This window comes from Taudactylus pleione, unplaced genomic scaffold (genome assembly GCF_031769625.1).
Source record: "Taudactylus pleione unplaced genomic scaffold, aTauple2 ptg001573l, whole genome shotgun sequence".
NCBI classification, from domain to species: Eukaryota; Metazoa; Chordata; class Amphibia; order Anura; family Myobatrachidae; genus Taudactylus; species Taudactylus pleione.
In genome coordinates this window covers 52163-71208 of record NW_028285970.1, presented here as the reverse complement: position 1 = coordinate 71208, position 19046 = coordinate 52163, and the positions used below count along the sequence as shown (strand labels likewise).

The window sequence follows — 19046 nt, the reverse complement described above, 5'->3', positions numbered from 1 at the left end:
TAATTTCAGCCACAGTCGTGTGGCAGACCCTGGCGCTGAAATGATTGGTTTGTTAAAGTGTGCATGTCCTGTTTATACAATATAAGGGTGGGTGGGAGGGCCCAAGGACAATTCCATCTTGCACCTCCTTTTTTTCTTTGCATTATGTACTGTTTGGGGCCTAGTTTTTCAAACTGCCATCCTGTCTGCCACTGCAGTGTCACTCCTAGATGGGCCACGTGTTTGTGCCACCCACTCGTGTCGCTTAGTATAGTCATCCATCTACCTCGGTGCAACCTTTTGGACATAAAAACACTATTGTGAGGTGTTCAGAATAAATTGGAAATGAGTGGAAATTAAGGTTTTTGAGGTTAATAATAGCATAGGAGCAGAAAAATCAACACATTCTGTGATTTTAGCTGTTTTTATGCTTTTTTAAAAAAAAAAATACAGATCCAAAACACCGAAGGGTGGTTTTGGCAAAACCAATCCAGATCCAAAACACGAAAAGTGGCCGGTGCACACCCCTAATTACCACCCAGTTATGCCTCTGTAGTCCAAAGTGGAGATGCTGCTGAGTTGTGTACAACTCCTAATCACCTGTAGATACGTGTGTTCAGCTGTGGATTTTTTTTAAATGTGTCAGTAAGTAATGAATATAGTTTGCACCTGCTGTTGACCTGTGTGAGGTCCTGAGGACCAAGTTTGAGAACCACTGGTTTACAGTGTACTGATTAATTTAGGATTCTACTGCAGTTTAAACAAAATCTTTGTGATGGCAGAGTTAATGGTGAGTAGGAAATATGCTGTACATTTAGGCGGCTTTAGCCGTTTTCAGATCAACGTTTTTACTATGTCACTCATGCCCATAGTAATTTATTAATTATCAATACCTGCTAACCTTCTCCTGGCAGCAGATTATGCCAAAAAAAGTAAGCTATGACACTGTTTTATTTCAAGACAACGGTTTTGCATTTATCTGTAATCAACTTATTGTAAGAGGCTTCAAGAATGAAAGTTGTTTTAACTCTTAAAATAGGCAGCTTTTACCATTTATAGTAGCCGTAAATTCTTTAATGCGGAGTGACCGTTTTTTCATGTCTATGGTACATGGCTGAAGCTGCACATGCCATGGAAGTCAAGATGGGTTTGTCCAAAAAGATGTATGTTAAAAAGGGTGAGGCCCATGACGATAATATCCACCATGTACTCCCCACTTTTACCTTGTCAAATTTGGGTGCATAGATTTCCCCTCGCTGTGATTGAACTTGTTAGGGGGAACCTGATAAAAGCTGTAGCAATCGCCTGAAAAATTAATATCCGTGAAATATTTGATGGCAGAATTTCAGCCGCTATTTTTGAACGATCTATAACTACATCGTTCAAAATATTAGCTAGTGCTTATGCTAAAAACGACCAGCGATGCGCACTCCTGCTGGTCATTTACGATAACCCCAGTTGGCTGTACATGCAGCCCAATCTGGGGTTATCGTGAGTGATGCCATGGACCCGCTTCCCCCCCGCCTCCGCCCATCGGCATGTGTGTATACACTTGCCGATGCCGAGTACGATATCGCCGCATACACACATCGTGTAGTGTGTATGCAGCATTAGGTAAACAACAAATCAATGCTTAATATTTATCAGATGCTCATGAGACCCAACACTCATTTTTTATTTACAAATCAATACATGTTTTAACAGGAAAACCTAGTTTCTATTTGTACTATTTTTTTTATTTTATTTATGCTGCTTCTCTTGTATGGTAGCCTGGGGAAGGAATCTGTGTCACTTAATTTCGTAAAAGCTAAGATCATGGATGTCAGTGAGCATGAGCAATGTGACATATATTTAAATGACTGAATATTTCCCTTTGGGCTAATGGGTGCAGCCTTTTATTCATAGACTTTCCTGTACCTTTCTCATGTGCAGTACATTGGAGAAGGTGTAAGTAATCTGTGTTCAACAAAAAAATGTACTAACTGGGTTTTTCCTTTTCATCTGGTGGTCCCACATTTATTTCACAAATCTGCAATATTGTACATTTTCTTTTTTAATATTGCTGAAGTATTACATTCAAAAATGTTGCTGAATGATCTTGTTCAAAAAGCGTGTAATTACTGAAGGTAAGACCTGCCTGATCTACTGTATCTTCAGGATCAAATAGTTTTTGGTGGTTCACGTCATAATTTAAAAAGTAATGGAATTCATGAGTGTAAACAGCTTTGATTGACGTAATATACCTTTATGCTGTTTTTGAGAACTATTTGTGATCTAAACAGATGTTTTATTTGCTTTTGTTTTAACATCAACGTTGCCAGATATTTGGTTACTTTTTTTATCTTAAATTGCTCTTAATGAATTCTTGTTTTTTTTCATTACTATACTTTTAATTGACTTGTATGACTTGTAGCTTGTGCTTGGTTTTCTTTTTTTACTCCTTTTAAATTCGACATCTGCCACTCTAATTACTAAGTGGCGGATTTCACTATAAAATTTTAAAACTGCAATAATACTAAATGCAGAACCCACCTTTATGTGCAATTGGTATTGTTGCAGTTTTTAAATTGTGCCCAAAGCCTTTGGTCTTACTTTTGGGGAGATGTATGAAGTGGAAGGCTCCGGGCATTTTGTCAGGACCTGCTTCACCCATTTAGCATGGCGAAGCAGGTCCTTGCATCGTATATTGGAGTAGATGTATAATAGCAGCACTTAGCGTGCCGCTATACTGCTTCCTGCTTCACCTCTTTACCGAGGCGAAGCAGGAAGCACTACCGATGAGATGTAAGAACATCTCATCGGCCGTAGCGGGGGAAGCATTAACTCCCCCCTCCGGCGCTACCCGTTAGAGACAGCAGCGCATCAGCCTAGTGCTGATGCACTGTGTCTTTGTCCCGGCCGGCTCCACTGAGCATGCGCGGGATCTCACAAGTATCACGAGAGCCCCACGGGCAGCCGGCAGCCGACGCAGCAGGGACAGCGCTATCCCTGCTGTGGGGATAGGCTAGCGCCAGGCTGTAGCTGTTGATAATGACAGCTACAGCCGGACGAACGGTCAGACGATCTGACCGTTCGTACATAGCCAAGGCTTTTGTTGCTGCTATCTTGTAGATAGCAGCTCTGATAATGACAGGGGCGGATAGCGCCCCTGTCATTTACCGCCCAGATCCCCGATCATACATCGGGGAGAAGCGGTATCCGCACGCATAACGTGCGCTGATACCGTTTCTGGGCTTCATACATCTACTCCACTATCTGTTGCCACAGAGGGAGAGTGTTAATTTACGTGTTTGGTGAATTGCGCTCTCCCTGTTTTGGGAGGCTCGTTTGCACTGACCGGCACTTGCATGCATACTGCACATGTGCCAGTCAACTTCCTCCCAGCGGCACCCGCATAAAATTGAAGAGAAGTGGGTTTTTTTGGGGGGGGGGGGGGGGGTTTGTATGCACAGGGTCAGTGAGGCACTAATAGCTGCAGCATATCAGCGTTCTTGAGTATAGGAGCGCTGATAATGACAGGGATGCATAGTTCTCCTGTCTTTTTGCTCGCTTCCTTGCAGTACTACATGCAGGGAAGCGGTTACTGCAGCACTTAACGTGCGCAGTTACCGGTTTCCCCATATTGCCCTTTCTTGCATCTTCCCCTTTGTGAGCTAGATATCATTCACATAACGCCCACTGTAGTATCAATTGCTGTTGTGCCACAATTGAGCCATTTCTCTCTGTAATGCCGGGTACACTCTGGTGCGACCGGCACTTGTGACTCTACACACTGCAGCGACTAATGAAGGATGCAACGAACACTCGTATGACTGCGGGAGCGTGCATATCGTGTAACTACATTGCTCCAGTGTGTACCTGTAAATGGTTTGACTTTGTAAGTTGAGACTATTTATACACTGTGGGTTCCATAATCTCATTTTGTCACTTTAACATCAATGTGTGTGTGTTTTTGTGTGTGTTATGTGTATGTATGTATATGCGTTCCCGCTAGGCTGTTTTAGCGGGGCGCGGCGCAAAAAGTGCCCTGCCCTCACAGCCTGCGGGTGCCGTCTTCACCCGTGGGACGCAGTGTCCCGCGGGTGGAGAAGTGTGCGGTGACCCGGTCACCGCTGGAGAATAGACGCCGGGTGCATGCGCCCGGCATCTATTCTCCCTGTCTGCAGCGCTTGGGGGCAGCCCGGCATGTCCGTAAGTGCCGGGCACGCCCCCAAGTATGATGAAAAAGGGGACGCGTCTTATAGCCACGCCCCCTTTTCGGGCGCGCTCGCACAAAATTGCCCTCTCTAGCTTCGGCACCCTGCCTGCCGCCAGAGCTAGAGTGAACACTATAGAGATATAGATATATCTATCTATCTATCTCTATTACATAAAAAAAAAAAATGTCTCCATCTATCCCTTCATTTTGCAGAACTTGACCAATGGTTAAACCCTTGACCCTAAGAGCTTATGTTCTGCATGGAGATTAATTTACAGTTTGGATAATCACTGTGGAATGACCCTGAGCATTGCTGAAATGAATCAGAGCTTTGTTTTCACTTGCACTTCACCCAACAAATTTACACATGTTCCAACATTATTTTGTTGCAGTAAACTATATTTGTTGTGGAAACTGTGAAATGTGTTTTACTTTTCTCATAATTACAAGTATATAAAATGTATTTTCAGAGTAATGATATTTGGTAATGCTTTAGCTGTCAAATTGCCTAATGGAGGGGCAAAAAGTTTGGAAACAAAAGGTGGTTTGTGATCACCGTAATAGCATTATTAAGGTTTAATTTTTCATTAGAATGTCTTGAAACTGTACTTTTTACGTCCTAGTGGTGAAATCATGCTCCAAATATAGGAACACAATGTCTGCGGAAAGTTCAGAATTATTTTGCCTGCAGCTCAAAACTGAAATTGAGCTCCCTTTGTTAGCAGGAATTATTTGCAAAGTCTGCATTATACTTCACATCTATCGATCAGATCCCTTTTAAAGGATATGACTAAGTACAACGCTTCAGAGTCACTACCACCACTGCCTAACTCTCAACAAAATTGCAGGATCTGTAATCTTGAATTTCCTTAGTGATTAGCATAGAGAAGTATGTATGCTAGATAAAAATAGAGTAGAGCTGTGTAAATACTTTGCAGTTCAGATAATCGCACCGATGATCGGATTGTCTAAGATCAGTATGCATGCACCCTGTACACACTGAGCTATTCTTGACTCTGTGTGTGCTTTCCTTTTAAAGGATCTCAATTTTTAAGCAGGATTAAAAATTCTGACCTCCCGTTCAGACTGCTGCAGGAGTGTTTGTAGCTGAAATCGGTCAGATAGGTGCATACAGTTGGTGTGAACCCAGCTTAGGGGTTAGGTGGTTGTTTCTGCCACTACTTTATGTGAAGTCTCATAATTTCCAAGCTGTTAGCAGACTCTTCCCATCCCTTGCCCACACTGCATCTGCCCTCAGTGTGGGTTTGTACTAGTAAAGTTGTATTGCATGTTAAGGACAGATACGGGGGTTATGCTAGAAACCATTGTTTTCTCTATTGGGGTTTTTATTGTATACAGTGCATACTGAGGTTTCTGTACAATCTCTTGTTTTGTTTTCTATAACTGTTTAACTTTGTGCTTGAGCGACCTCATAACCAGCATAAAATGTGTCCCAGGTATTAATGCATTAATTACACCTTTTACTTGATATAAGAACAGGATTGAAGGGTGAAGCATCTGTACACCAATGACTTTACAGATCTATGAACCTAACATTGTGAACTGGTCACGCAAATGTTTTTATAAGCGTCTGTTAAGGTGGGTACACATGTTTAGTGTGTACCCAGCTTTTAGTTTTGCAGCAAACTATACATTGTCTTGAATTTTTGCCCTAGGTATAACCTTTGTGTTTCCGCCTTTGTTGTATAGCCTTTTGTTTATGTACACACAACAGATGTGCAGAGACTAGTGAATAGTTTCCACCACCCACACGTTTAGCTGGTCTGTTTCTTAGTAAGTTATGCACGTGATCGAAGAGCTGGGCCAAATCTACACTTGTTTAAAATTGTGCATTTAACATTTGATAACCCAAGTTACATACACAGAAATTTTACATATAGTGAGACAGTACATGTTTGTATTGAAATTTTCTTATTTGAACTCTTGTTCCATTTCTGGCATCTGTCGCTTGTCCAGTGCATTGGAACATTTCCATGCAGCTCAACAGGAGCACAGAGTAACGACAATGATTTGCAGTTAAGTAGCATTTACATATCCCGTTGGCATAAACTAGATAACAAACAAATTGAGCACACTTGTAAGCCCATACATAGATGCAATACATTTTGCTGTGCACTTTAATGTGTAAATATATAGGTTTTTTTTTCTATCCCCCTCTCCTGAATACCTGCAGTGTGAACAACTGAATGGCAATATCTGAAGGCCCCCATACATCAGCAATCGATTGTGTATAAAAATATTTGCATTGCAGAATTGCCACAATCAATTGAAAAAGGGAAAGATCTTTATACACAATCGATTGCAAATTGCACGATTGCTGCAATCATTGCTGATGTACGTGGGGCCTTGAGGTGTAGTTTGTCCTGGCTTTGTTTTAAATTCTACAGCTGACTAATTTCATTTCAAACCTCCAGCCTTACCAAGGTTTCCCCAGTGTGCAGAGAAGAATTTGAGCTTTTTAGACCTATTTGTTATGCAACCAGGGTTCCAAAGTAAAAAAACAAACCATTTTCATCTTTAGTCCTTGTAATGTTTAAAATACAAAATAAAAGCGGAATCATTAGTGGCCTTGATTACCATCCCTCTGCTGAGACAGGTTCACCCCACACATAAACTGTGTCTCCGAACAAAGCAGGTTTCATAGATTTGTACCTTATTAAATTCCCCTTGCTTAGATGGGGCATAATAATGTAGCTCTGGAAAGGTTTGCTAAATAAACACATAACTGGTATGAAAGGTAATGTTGCTCTATTATATGTAGGGATTCCAGTCCTGAAATTATTTAAAAATTCTGGGAATTAGGGATTACCGGGCCACTATACAGGAATTAATCTCGGGGTTGGGTTTAAGAATTAAAATGTTGGAAAAAATTGTAAAACAGCTGAAATCTCAACACAGGAAGTTGAAAGTTAGTTGACTAGACTGATGGAATGGAATCTGCAATATTTTAAGAAAAATGAAGGTTTTTTGCTAAAAATGCTACATAAGAAAAAGCAGGGCATCCTGTGTCATTGCTAACTCCTCTTTAGGTATTCTTCCCTACATACCCGATTGCAGAAAAAGCACGTACAGACTTTAAGTACGGTTAAGCCCATGGCCATAGCTTCAGCTGTGATATCACCTGCTAATTCAGCTGTGCCTGTGTTCACTCATCAACATCATCCTCTATCGTAATCTATAAAAGAGGAAACTGATCAGCCATTGTTATGGATGAAGAGGGCTTGTAGATTGTGACTGTTCAGTAGAGCCCTTTTTTGTAGAGAACATCACATACTGCAAAGTGAAGGGCATGTAGCCTGGTGTACGGCCTTCAAACTGGTGTTCAGCAACTAAAATTTTTTGCACATTTCCATTTGAACCATCTGTGCTGATCGCAACAATATAATTATTAAGCATCACATGAAACTCCTTATTAATCGTGTCTTCAAAATTTCAAGATATTCTTCTGCAGTCTTTGATCAGTGAACTCTGTACAGACCCAAACTCCAGAATTAACTTTGGCGTGTGTGTGAAAATCTTCTTAAATAAAATTCTGAAAATTGGCATGTGTATGTAATCACCCCCTTTGCTATGAAGCCCCTCAAATTCTGGTGCAACCAATTACCTTCAGAAGTCACATAATTACTGAAATGAAGTCTACCTGTGTGAAATCTAAGTGTCACATGATCTGTCAGTATAAACACACCTTTTCTGAAAGGTCCCAGAGGCTGCAACACCACTAAGCAAGAGGCATCACAGCATGAAGCTCTCCAAAAAAGTCAGCGACAAAGTTGTTGAGAAGTACAAATCTTGGGTTGGGTTATAAAAAAAAAAAAAATATCCAGATCTTTGATGATCCTCTGGAGCACCTTCAAAAATCTATCATCAAATGCAAAGAACATGGTACCAGAACAAACCTGCCAAGAGAGCTGCCCACCAAAACTCAGACTGGGCAAGGAGGGCATTAATCAGAGAGGCAGCACAGAGACCAAAGGTAACCCTGAAGGAGCTGCAGAGTTCCACAGCAGAGACTGGTGTATATGTGCATGTGACCGTAATAAGCCGTACACTCCATAGAGCTGGGCTTTATGGAAGAGTGGCCAGAAAAAAGCCATTACTTAGTGATAAAAATAAGACACGATTTGAGTTTGCCAAAAGGCATGTGGGCGACTCCCCAAATGTATTGAGGAAGGTGCTCTGGTCAGATGAGACTAAAATTTAACTTTTCGGCCACCCAGGAAAATGCTATGTCTGGCGCAAACCCAACACATCCCATCAACCCAAGAACACCATCCCCACAGTGTAACATGGTGGTGGCAGCATCATGCTGTGGGGATGTTTTTGAGCAGCAGGGACTGGGAAACTGATTGAGGGAAAGATGGATGGTGCTAAACACAGGGATATTCTTGAGCAAAACCTGTTTCAGTCTGCCTGTGATTTGAGACTGGGACAGGGGGTCACCTTCCAGCAGGACAATGACCCGAAGCATACTGCTAAATCAGTCATTCCCAACCTCGGTCCTCAAGGCACACTAACAGTCCTGGTTCTAGTGATATCCAGGCTTCAGCACAGATGGTTAAATCAAATTAACTGGGATATTAATTAAGTCACCTGTGCTCAAGTATGGCTATCCTTAAAACCAGGACTGTTAGTGTGCCTTGAGGACCGTGGTTGGGAACCCCTGTTGTAAAGCAACACTCAAGTGGTTTAAGGGGAAACCTTTAAATGGGTTGGAATGGCCTAGTCAAAGCCCAAATCTCAATCCATTTAAGAATCTGTAGTCAGACTTGAAGATTGCTGTTCACAAGCAGAACCCATCCAACATGAACTAGCTGGAGCAGTTTGCCTTGAGGAATGGGCAAAAATCCCAGGGGCAAGATGTGGCAAGCTCATAGAGACTTATACAAAGCGACTTGCAGCTGTAATTGCCGCAAAAGGTAGCTCCACAAAGTACTAAATTTAGGGGGTGAATATTTAAAACAGGAAACTTCAGCGTGCATGTTGTCCTAAATGTTGTTTGATTCACAATATAAAAAAACACAAGGTCACAGTTGTAGGCATGTTCTGTGAATGAAATGATGCACACCTTCACACAATCCATTTTAATTCCAGGTTGTGAGGCAACAAAACATGAAAAATGCAAAGAGGGATGAATACTTTTGCAAGGCACTGTGTGTTAGCAGTAGGTGTCCATTCATCAATTGCAGCAGAAACACACCCCCCACACACGCTTTAAAGTTACTTATTTCCTGGATGACTTGATTTAATTTTCAGGACATAATTCACACTATTTTGTATGGCAGTCAGGGTAGAAGGTTAATCAGCATACCCTTTAGTAATTGATAATTGCCTTTAAATACTGTGATGTAGAAAATGTTGCATCTAGTGATGTATCTTCTGAAGGCCCAAAATAATAGGAACTTTTTTGTTCCATAGGTGGACATTGTTCAATATTCATTTGACTTGAACTTGGTATGACCTTGGTCTCTTTAGGGCGTACTTTTATTTTATGTTTGACAGTTAAATGTGTATGCAAACATTTTATAGAAGCACCTGAGGTTTTTAGAATAGCACTAAAAGTTTTGCATTTTGTTGTTTGATTATCATCTGCTTTCAAAAACCTAAAAACAGATGTCTTGTACTTTTTTTTTTTTTTTTTTTTTATTAAGTAACTTATTTTTTTCTATTTTGTGTTAAGATACTATAAAATTCCAAGGTGGCACTTCGAAAAGAAGAATTAAGATTGCAATTTTTTTTTTATTTTTTTTTACAGTGACACACCTTTATTTATATTAGACCGTAAGTACGAATGGTATGTTAACTGTACCGTAAGGCAGTTTTTTTTTTTTTTAATTTGTGGCTGTTGAGCACCAAACAGTGCACTGTGGGCCTGATTCATTATGGAACGCAATTGCAACAGTGTGCGCAGATCGGCCCATGGAGCGTACTGCACAGGTTACAATTGCGATCACACACTCTGACAAAGCCATTGCAGAGTGAGTGACGGGACATCGTCGTTTGGGGAGTGGTGACGGGGGAGTGGCTGGAGAAACACAGGCATGCAGGTCCGTTTGAACGGCGTTACCTCTGCGTGCATAAATTATCCACTGCAATGGCATTCGCAGAGTGCACACTGCGTGCAACGACAGTTGCAATTCTGAGACAGGTCAGACCTGTTATAATTCTGCACGAGGGTCCTATTTTACCAATGTATGCGCAGGATTACACGGTCTCACATATGTGAGAAAGCGGTAGTGGACGTGTCTATGCTGGTTGAGCAGTTGCAAACATTCGCATATTTGCGCAGCTGAATTGCGTGTGTAATCGCAGCTGTGATCGCAATAGCGATCTTTAATGAATCAGGCCCTAAGTCCACAAGTAAAGTCCACAATGGGAATTTGGGTGCCTGAAACTGTCCAGCATCCCAGGATTGGATTCCCTAATTTTATGTGCGGTTTCTCCTTTTTATTTCTACTTTTATAAAAGTTGATGCTTGGAATTGGCAAGATTTGTTTTGAAGTAAAATTAACAAGATAGGTGACCTAATCTGCTTTCAGCTTCTTAAGGAGTGTATCCACTAGACAAGAAAAATAAGCGATTGAACGATTACGACATCATTATCATTCATTAATCGTGCAGTAAAATTCCGGCAATGACCAGCGTTGCGCATTCCCGCTGGTCGTTGTTGGCATTTGTCATCGCCGGAACATGCAGGCCAACCTGACAAGATCGTCATTTTGTGCATGTTCGGGGATGAGGGAGGGTTCCGACACTGAACGACATATCGTTCAGTGTGGGCACATTATCCACTGCACAGGATGGTGAATGATTACATTGTTATAATTGTACAGTCGTTCCACTCTCGTGTAGTGGATTCACACCTTAAGTTTTTCGTCACGATCTGTTTTTTGTACATATGCGTTTTCTGCAGCTTTATAGCGTGATCACTGATTTGCATCCGCCATGTGGTGCAGATATACGTTCCACATAACTATAGGTGGAGTTAAACTTTCACCTACTGAAAGTGCACACAAACCATTTTCACACCCTGCATTAACTACAGTTAATGAGACTTGGATTATTATTTCATATAGCATCACCAATTTACACCGTAGCGTGCAGAGTATATTTTGTCCTTTACATCACACTCTGCCCCAGTGGAGATTAGTATAAATTCTGTAACACACCTCTAATGGTGCATGCACACGATCAGATATGAACGATAACTATTGTAAAAATCGTTCATATCTTTGACATGTAGGGCATGCATTGACGAACGATGCGTTTTCCCGCAGGTCAGATAACGATCTCACAGACACTGTTTGCAGTTAAATTTTGACTATTTTATTCATTTTAATACTGTCCGAAATCGTTCATCGTTGATGAAATTGTTGTGACCGTGTGTATGCACCATAACTTAAAAGTACAGTTTTATTTTTTGGACAGAAACCAATGTCTTTGGAGGGGATGTAGTTGAAATCCCAGCGCAGGCATTCCGATAGTAAGTGGTGGGGTTAGGAGGAAGGTTAGGGTTAGGTACTGGGGGGGAGGGTTTAGGGTGCAGGGAGTGGGAGGGTTAGGATACCTTCCGACAGGTGTCAGTATCCTAAACTTGTCGGGCGTCAGGATTCTGACCACTGGGATCCCAAGCGTCAGCATCCTGTACCCAACCCCTTTTGGAGTGATGGATAAATCCAGTGCACCTGGAGGGGCTTTGGTGTGAAATAAACGCATGACTACAGATCTGTGAGACAGCAGTGCTACCCATGGTGCTTGCGGCCAGCTTTCAAGTTGTCAAGATAGAATTGGGCATATGGAAGAGAGTAGGTTGGAAACAATTGACTTGACTTCACTATTGTTCCATTTATGTTTAATGAGAACACCGTATTTAAAAAAAAAAAAAAAAACTTCTGGACATATGTCCGCATATTAAACTGCTCTTTGCCAAACAAGGATTGTGTCCGTGATGACCTGTCTCGACAGATGGAATCTGTTTCTCTATGTATTGACTTCTTTGCCGTGTGGGCAGCACAGACGGTGTAATGGTTAGCGTTACTGCCTCACAGCAATGAGGTCATGGGTTCAATTCCCACCATGGCCCTAACTGTGTGGAGTTTGTATATTCTCCCTGTGCTTGCGTGGGTTTCCTCCGGGTACTCCGCTTTCCTCCCACACTCCAAAAATATACTGGTAGGTTAATTGGCTACCCTCAGAATTGACCATAAGTGTGTATGTGTGTGAGCATGTGTTAGGGAATATAGATTGTAAGCTCCACTGGGGCAGGGACAGATGTGAATGGCCAAATATTCTCTCTGTAAAGCGCTGCGGAATATGTGTGTGCTATATAAATAACTGGTAATAATAATAATAATAATAATCTGGTTTGTGCTGCTTCTTTGTCCTACAGAAAGGAAACCATTGAATCCGCATGAAATAAAAATGTGATTTTGTGGCACACATCTGCCTAGGATGTGGATAAAACCTATTGCAACCTGTGAAGGCATTTCAAATGCTTACTTTCACGATGTACTTGCATTGATTTTAAACATAAGTTTTTAAAACATACATGCTGAAAGGTTGTAATATAATGCTTTAGCCGTGACTGTGACCCTGCATCTAAAATAGGAGAGAATACTTATAAACAGTCTTCTCCTATTTCATATTAAGGTTTGTTCACACCTAATGCCTGATGCAGCACACTTCTTATGTAGATTTTAAATGTTTGAATGACCTAAATTAAGGACTACTGCATACAATTCCATGACAAGTGTATTTCCCATACACTTGCCAGATGTTAGTCACCAAATCAAATTTGTGTTCTATACACTATGGTAGCAAACCACCGATTTCTAGCTTTTATTCACTTTTATTTGAGTTGGCTTAACTCATTAATGCTTTTTTTTTTTTAATCTGATGTAACAATACTATTCTATTCAATACTATTCTTGTGTTTAAAATGTTCCTTCGTTCCTTTTTAGAATGTCAGATACATGCCATTGGTGCACCATACAACTGATGGCGTTGTCTCCTTTGCACATGGACCATGGGTTACCAGTAATCTTATTACATGGGAACAAAGCTATATAAACTATTCATATGTATCGGAGGGTCCCGTCCCCTAACGATTTTAATATACTGACAAAGTAAATCCATTTAACCTCAAGCAATAATGTTGGACACTAAATTAAATGTCTGTCTTTTTCTTCCCAGAGACAAAGATGAATAATCTCTCATTTAGTGAGCTGTGCTGCCTCTTCTGCTGCCCACCATGCCCAGGGAAAATTGCCTCAAAGCTTGCATTTTTACCTCCTGATCCAACTTACACTCTTATATGTGATGAGAGCGGGAGCCGCTGGACTCTTCATCTTTCGGAGCGAGCGGACTGGCAGTATTCCTCCAGAGAAAAAGATGCAATAGAGTGCTTCATGACTAGAACCAGTCGGGGAAATCGCATTGCCTGCATGTTTGTACGCTGCTCTCCTAATGCAAAGTACACACTTCTGTTTTCTCACGGAAATGCTGTAGATCTCGGTCAGATGAGCAGCTTTTACATAGGACTGGGATCTCGGATTAATTGTAACATATTTTCTTACGATTATTCTGGATACGGGTCAAGCTCTGGGAAGCCAACGGAGAAGAATTTGTATGCCGACATTGATGCTGCTTGGATTGCTCTTAGAACGAGGTAAGTGACTGAAGTGCTGGTATTTAAGCTGTCCACATTCTATGTCTCAAATCCCATATCATGGCCCTATATGACTGCAATAATTCAGGTTACTCAGTATTGGAAGAGGAACTTCATTGACCTGTGTGTGATCATCTCCTAACCTTGCCAAATTTAGGTCAAAAGATGCATCTGCTTTGTTTGAACGGGGATTGAACACCTCTGTGCAGTCAGAATCTGCCCTGGTATGGTAAACCTCTCATTAGTATTGGCAAACCTGTTCACTTTTACATTCTATCCCATATTTAATTTGAATGCATTATTTGTTCTGTCAAAAGAAAATGCAGTTCCACTACTGAATAGGTTCAATTTCCTAATGAATTGAGTTACAATTTTATCAATGTCTTACTGTCTTTTTTTTTTTTTGTTCAATATTCTTTCAATGACATATAGTAGGCTGGTGGCACATGGGTGTTTTTTTGAAATGTTGTGATTTTATATCCTGAAAAGCAAGATACTGACCTGCAGTGGAAACTACAGGATTTCTAGAGGGGAATTTCAACGACACGCTGCCAGAGTGGACATGATCAGCATGGAAGTGGTTTGGCAAGCATTTATAGACATTGCTGGGTTGCTCTACAACTCTTCCCACCTGCTTTAAATACACAGGCAATGATGGGTCAGGCCAATTTTGGGTATACCACTCATTCAATACCTTGTCCCAACTGCAAGGACAGTTGGGAGGTATGTATTGCTTCACATTGCATTCGTCACGAATGGGGTGTTGCATGTACCTAACAGTAGAGCACGCAGATTCCCCTTTAGGGGCACAGCATTGTAAAGTTGGATATAGATCCTGACTCTCCTTGCAATTAGGAGAACAACACACCAAAAGCCAGGCAGTCTGAATACTCCCAGTTCTTGTAGCTTTCACTACCTATTCTTCCATGAGTCTTAAGTTCAGTAGCTGCTCTTTTGGTCCTGGCATGTTGGGACCCTGTTTGGAATAAAGATGGATACATGAAATTTAAGTGTTGAAATGAAAATTAAATTACTAATATTAATTTAGGGTTTCTTTCCTGCAACTAGTCCCAACATATAATAGCTTTAACATTTAATAAATAAACCTGTATCCTCCTTTAAAAAAAAAAAAAAAAATTCTCCCAAAAATGAATTCACATTTAAGAAAGCTTACCAATACATTCCATTTATAGCCCAAACCCCCCCAAGCATTAAATTAATCCCCATCACCCCTCCTTAAATGAATGTGCCACCATAACTCCATTATTCAAATTAAATAATCCCTGCCATCATCTAAATGGCTACATCCAATAAACAAAGCTCCCTTTCACTATTAAATGATTAACTCTACCATGCAATGAACAGTAGACAACCCCACAGTACATCAAATCAAGAGCAGCCCACTTTGCCTGGTTGAAACACTCTTAAAATTTGCTTATAGCCACCTCACCGCAATCCCCACTGCTTATCACTTTCGTCCAGTGCTGTATCTTGCATATACTTCTATCCTGCCACTGACAAACATGAGACATAATGAAAGTGGGGAGTGGGGGGAGAACCGATGGAGAGAAGGGAGGATTGGATGATCGCAACTGCAAGATGTAAGTGACAGCTCCTGAGGGAGGAACCAGCCACTAGGAAATCTACTGTACTTCAAGCTGGATATACGGAAAGGCATATTTCCCCTTCAGATATTGTACCTGGAAGTGACGTGGACTGAGGGTGGAAGTGCAGTTTCCTGCCCACAAAGTCCTCCAAAAAAAAGTTGGCCCCTCGTGGGCTCGGTGGCTTGCTGCACTCTCCACAAGATTATATGCCCCCCTCTATGCCCACTTGGATGTTAGGAAATGACGTTGGACACTGGCTGATAATGTCAGGGTCAATCTACAGAAGGGGATCTAGCTGTAACCACACAGGCACCGTTTACACCTACCATGAAGTAATGATTTTAAACTATCATCACTACATAAATATGCTGTGTGGAATTGTACTGAATTCTTCCTTTTTATTTCCATGCTTGAGATAAGCTTCATTTACAAATAATTACTTTGTAAAACCAAGCATATAGTCTTCCACCTCCTGTTATAAAATGAAACTCAGAGGGGCTATTCCATTGGAGTCTATTGTTGAGCTGTCCTTTTTGCCTCTGTACGGGAGCTGTGTGGAACTCTGGGCCTGATTCAGAGCCGCTCGTAAACGGCCGCTCATTCGCTCCGAGCGATGTTAGCACAACTGCTCATGCGTACGGCTCGTAATACGCATGCGCGAACCAGTCAGTGCGGTCGAATTCCATGTGTTCGCAAAATAGCGAATGCCTGCTAATTTGAGTGACAGAATGAGGCGTTTGTGGGTGGTAACAGGGGAAGGTGCTTGAAAATGGGGAGTGGAGATCCGAACGCAGGCGTGCCAAAGGTCAAAACGGGCGTTTTAAGGGTGTGCATAATTAACAAAGCAGCGTCATCGACAACGTCACTTGGTGGTTTCTTAGCCTGAACTGCTCGCATGATTGCGGTAGGAAAATCCAACCACAAGCTCTGCGAGCAGTTCAGATGTCTTTCCAAGTACTCGATTAATCAAATAAATAGCGGAGATGACGTAGGATGCGAGCGGCCAGGGGGCGTCTTTACAAAATAGTGAGCGCATATTTCGTTCGCTCGTTCAGACATAGAGGCGTCAACAGACCTCAAAGAGCGAGCGCTCTCTTTAAATATCCGGCCCCTTTTTCTGAACGTCCATTCGCAAATAGCGTCCGGCTCTGAATCAGGCCCTCTGTCATGAAAATTACAACTTTCAGTATGAGTGTGCTTGTTTTGTTGAACACAGGCAAGGGGTTATTTATTTAGTTATTATTTAGTTTGCTTTTTATAAAGATGCATTTTAATGTCCTTATTACCGTATATACTCGAGTATAAGCTGAGTTTTTCAGCACAAAAAATGTGCTGAAAAAGTACCCCCTCGGCTTATACTCGAGTCAAGTGTAGCGCTGACCGGACAGAATTCGGTCAGCGCTACACACTGCCAAACACACAGCCACCGAAGCCGGCAGCTGCGTGTTTGGTGTAATAAGCAGCCGCTGAGAGTCTGTCAGACTCTCAGCGGCTCCCGCAGTGGGTGATGGGAGACACGTCGTCATGACGACGTCTCTCCCATGCAAAGCGGCCGGAGGAGCGGACAGCGGCGGGACCAGGAGCGGGAGTTTCAGGTAAGTGATTATTTTTTTTTATTCTTTTCACGTCTCTCTACTGGGGGGGGGGGGGGGGGGAGGGGACTACAGGGGGCATTGACTACAGGGGCCACTACCAGGGGGCGTTGACTACAGGGGGCACTACCAGGGGGCATTATCAGGGGGCGATTACTACAGGGGGCACTACAAGGGGGGGGGATTTCCACTGGGGGAACTACAAGGGGGGGGGATTACTACAGGGGGCACTACCAGGGGGGGATTACTATAGGGGGCACTAAAAGGGGGGATTACTACTGGGGGTACTACCAGGGGGGGATTACTACTGGAGGCACTGAAAGGGAGGATTACCACTGGGGGCACTACCAGGAGGGATTACTACTGGGGGCACTACCAGCTGCTGCCATTTCCCACACTAGGCTTATACTGGAGTCAGTAAGTTTTCCCAGGTTTTGTGGGGTAAAAGTAGGTACCTCGGCTTATATTCGGGTCGACTTATACTCGAGTATATACGGTACTCAGAATTTCTTTATTAATCATAATGAATGCAATTGATATCAATATTTCTCTCTGCATACATTTCTGAGGTTTGTACCCACTTCCTGCACTTGCTAAATGTTTATTATGTGTCATGGCTTTGTCATACCAAATTCATAGAACATTTTGGCATTTCCGCTGTAAGGACAATCCAGCTGGATAACCTGTGTCTATGAAAGTATAATGAGCAGCAATAGTTACACAATATTAAACCATCTATTCTAGATTGCCAAATGTTCCCTAGCATCCTATACTACAGACTTGTTTCTATTGCCATGCCTGTGGCTATGTTGTGCACGATGTAGTACAGGAGTGAGTGTATCTGCAATTATAATAATCTGTCTGAGTGTGACAATCTTTACAATTATCTTTGTTCATATTGGACAAATTCTCCAACCTGCAATCCAAGTGGTGGGCTATTATTTCATTTCCGGGATCGGGGAGACTTGACAAGTTGTATTAAACTGTCATACCTCACACGCTTTTGCGTGCTCTCGAATCCTATTTTATTCACAGTGATAGATATTTTGGAGGCAATGCTCAGCAAAAGAATTAAACCCAGAAAAGACACGTGCTAGTGTAATTGCTGTGGCTGTTAGTGATGTCAAACCTATATCTACCTAAATAAATTAAGTGGTGATAACCGTGCTGCAATAAGACCCTCTTGTGGTGACAAAATTCCAAAAAGGCTCAACTTCTAGTACGGTAGTTATTTTATTAAAATTCACATTGAAAAACATATACCTTGAATATACTTGTACTGATTTGTTAATACAATTGATAGAATTATAGATTCTGTAAAACCAGTAAATACCAGGGAAAATACAGAGAAGTTTCATTTAAATTATTCTTGGTTATTAAAAATGACCAGTCCTTGAGGAAATAATCCCCTTTTCCATTTTTTAAAATTTTTTATGACAATGGGAGTCCCATTTAGTATAGTGGTTCCTAGAGCAGAGTGTGTGGTCTCGAACATACCAGCATATGAATCCAGCTTTTGTTATGTGAAGTACAACTAAACGCCCAATGGGTAGGTCTAAAGTGAAGTGGTTTACAGGACCTCTGACATCACACCCATGTGACTGGTGACAACAAGGGGAGGAGCAAGGTTTAGAACGGGACCGTGTCTCCCCTCACGGACTTGCTGCGCTTCGGGCATAGTGGCTCGCTACAGGTTTATATTCCCTCCTCAATGCCCACGTGGATAGTAACACAGGTAGCTGATTGGCTCTGCCGTAGTGGTCATGTGGTTGTGACGTCAGAGGTCCTTTCTCCAACTTGGATCTAGTAACAACCAATGCCCAATCTCTGCTGTGTAAATACATTTCCTGATGCCACTGTAGCATCTGACACTTTTCATCAGGACATCTGAGCCATGTGCTCTCAGCTCTTCCATTACAGCTTAAAGCAACTGCTCAAACCTGATTTCCCTGCTGGGCCGCATACAGCCTTTTGGCCATTTTATT

General features: G+C 41.9%; 1 protein-coding gene across 2 annotated transcripts in view; it reads left to right on the top strand.

Moving 5' to 3' along the window:
• Positions 1-19046, top strand: part of ABHD17B (abhydrolase domain containing 17B, depalmitoylase) — a 47152-nt gene that overhangs the window by 6414 nt on the left and 21692 nt on the right. For both annotated transcript variants that reach the window (XM_088464064.1, XM_088464065.1), the window contains exon 2: positions 13388-13862. In XM_088464064.1, coding sequence (XP_088320190.1) covers positions 13396-13862 — 467 coding nt within the window. In that variant the 5' untranslated portion in view covers positions 13388-13395. The remainder of the gene's footprint in view (positions 1-13387; positions 13863-19046) is intronic.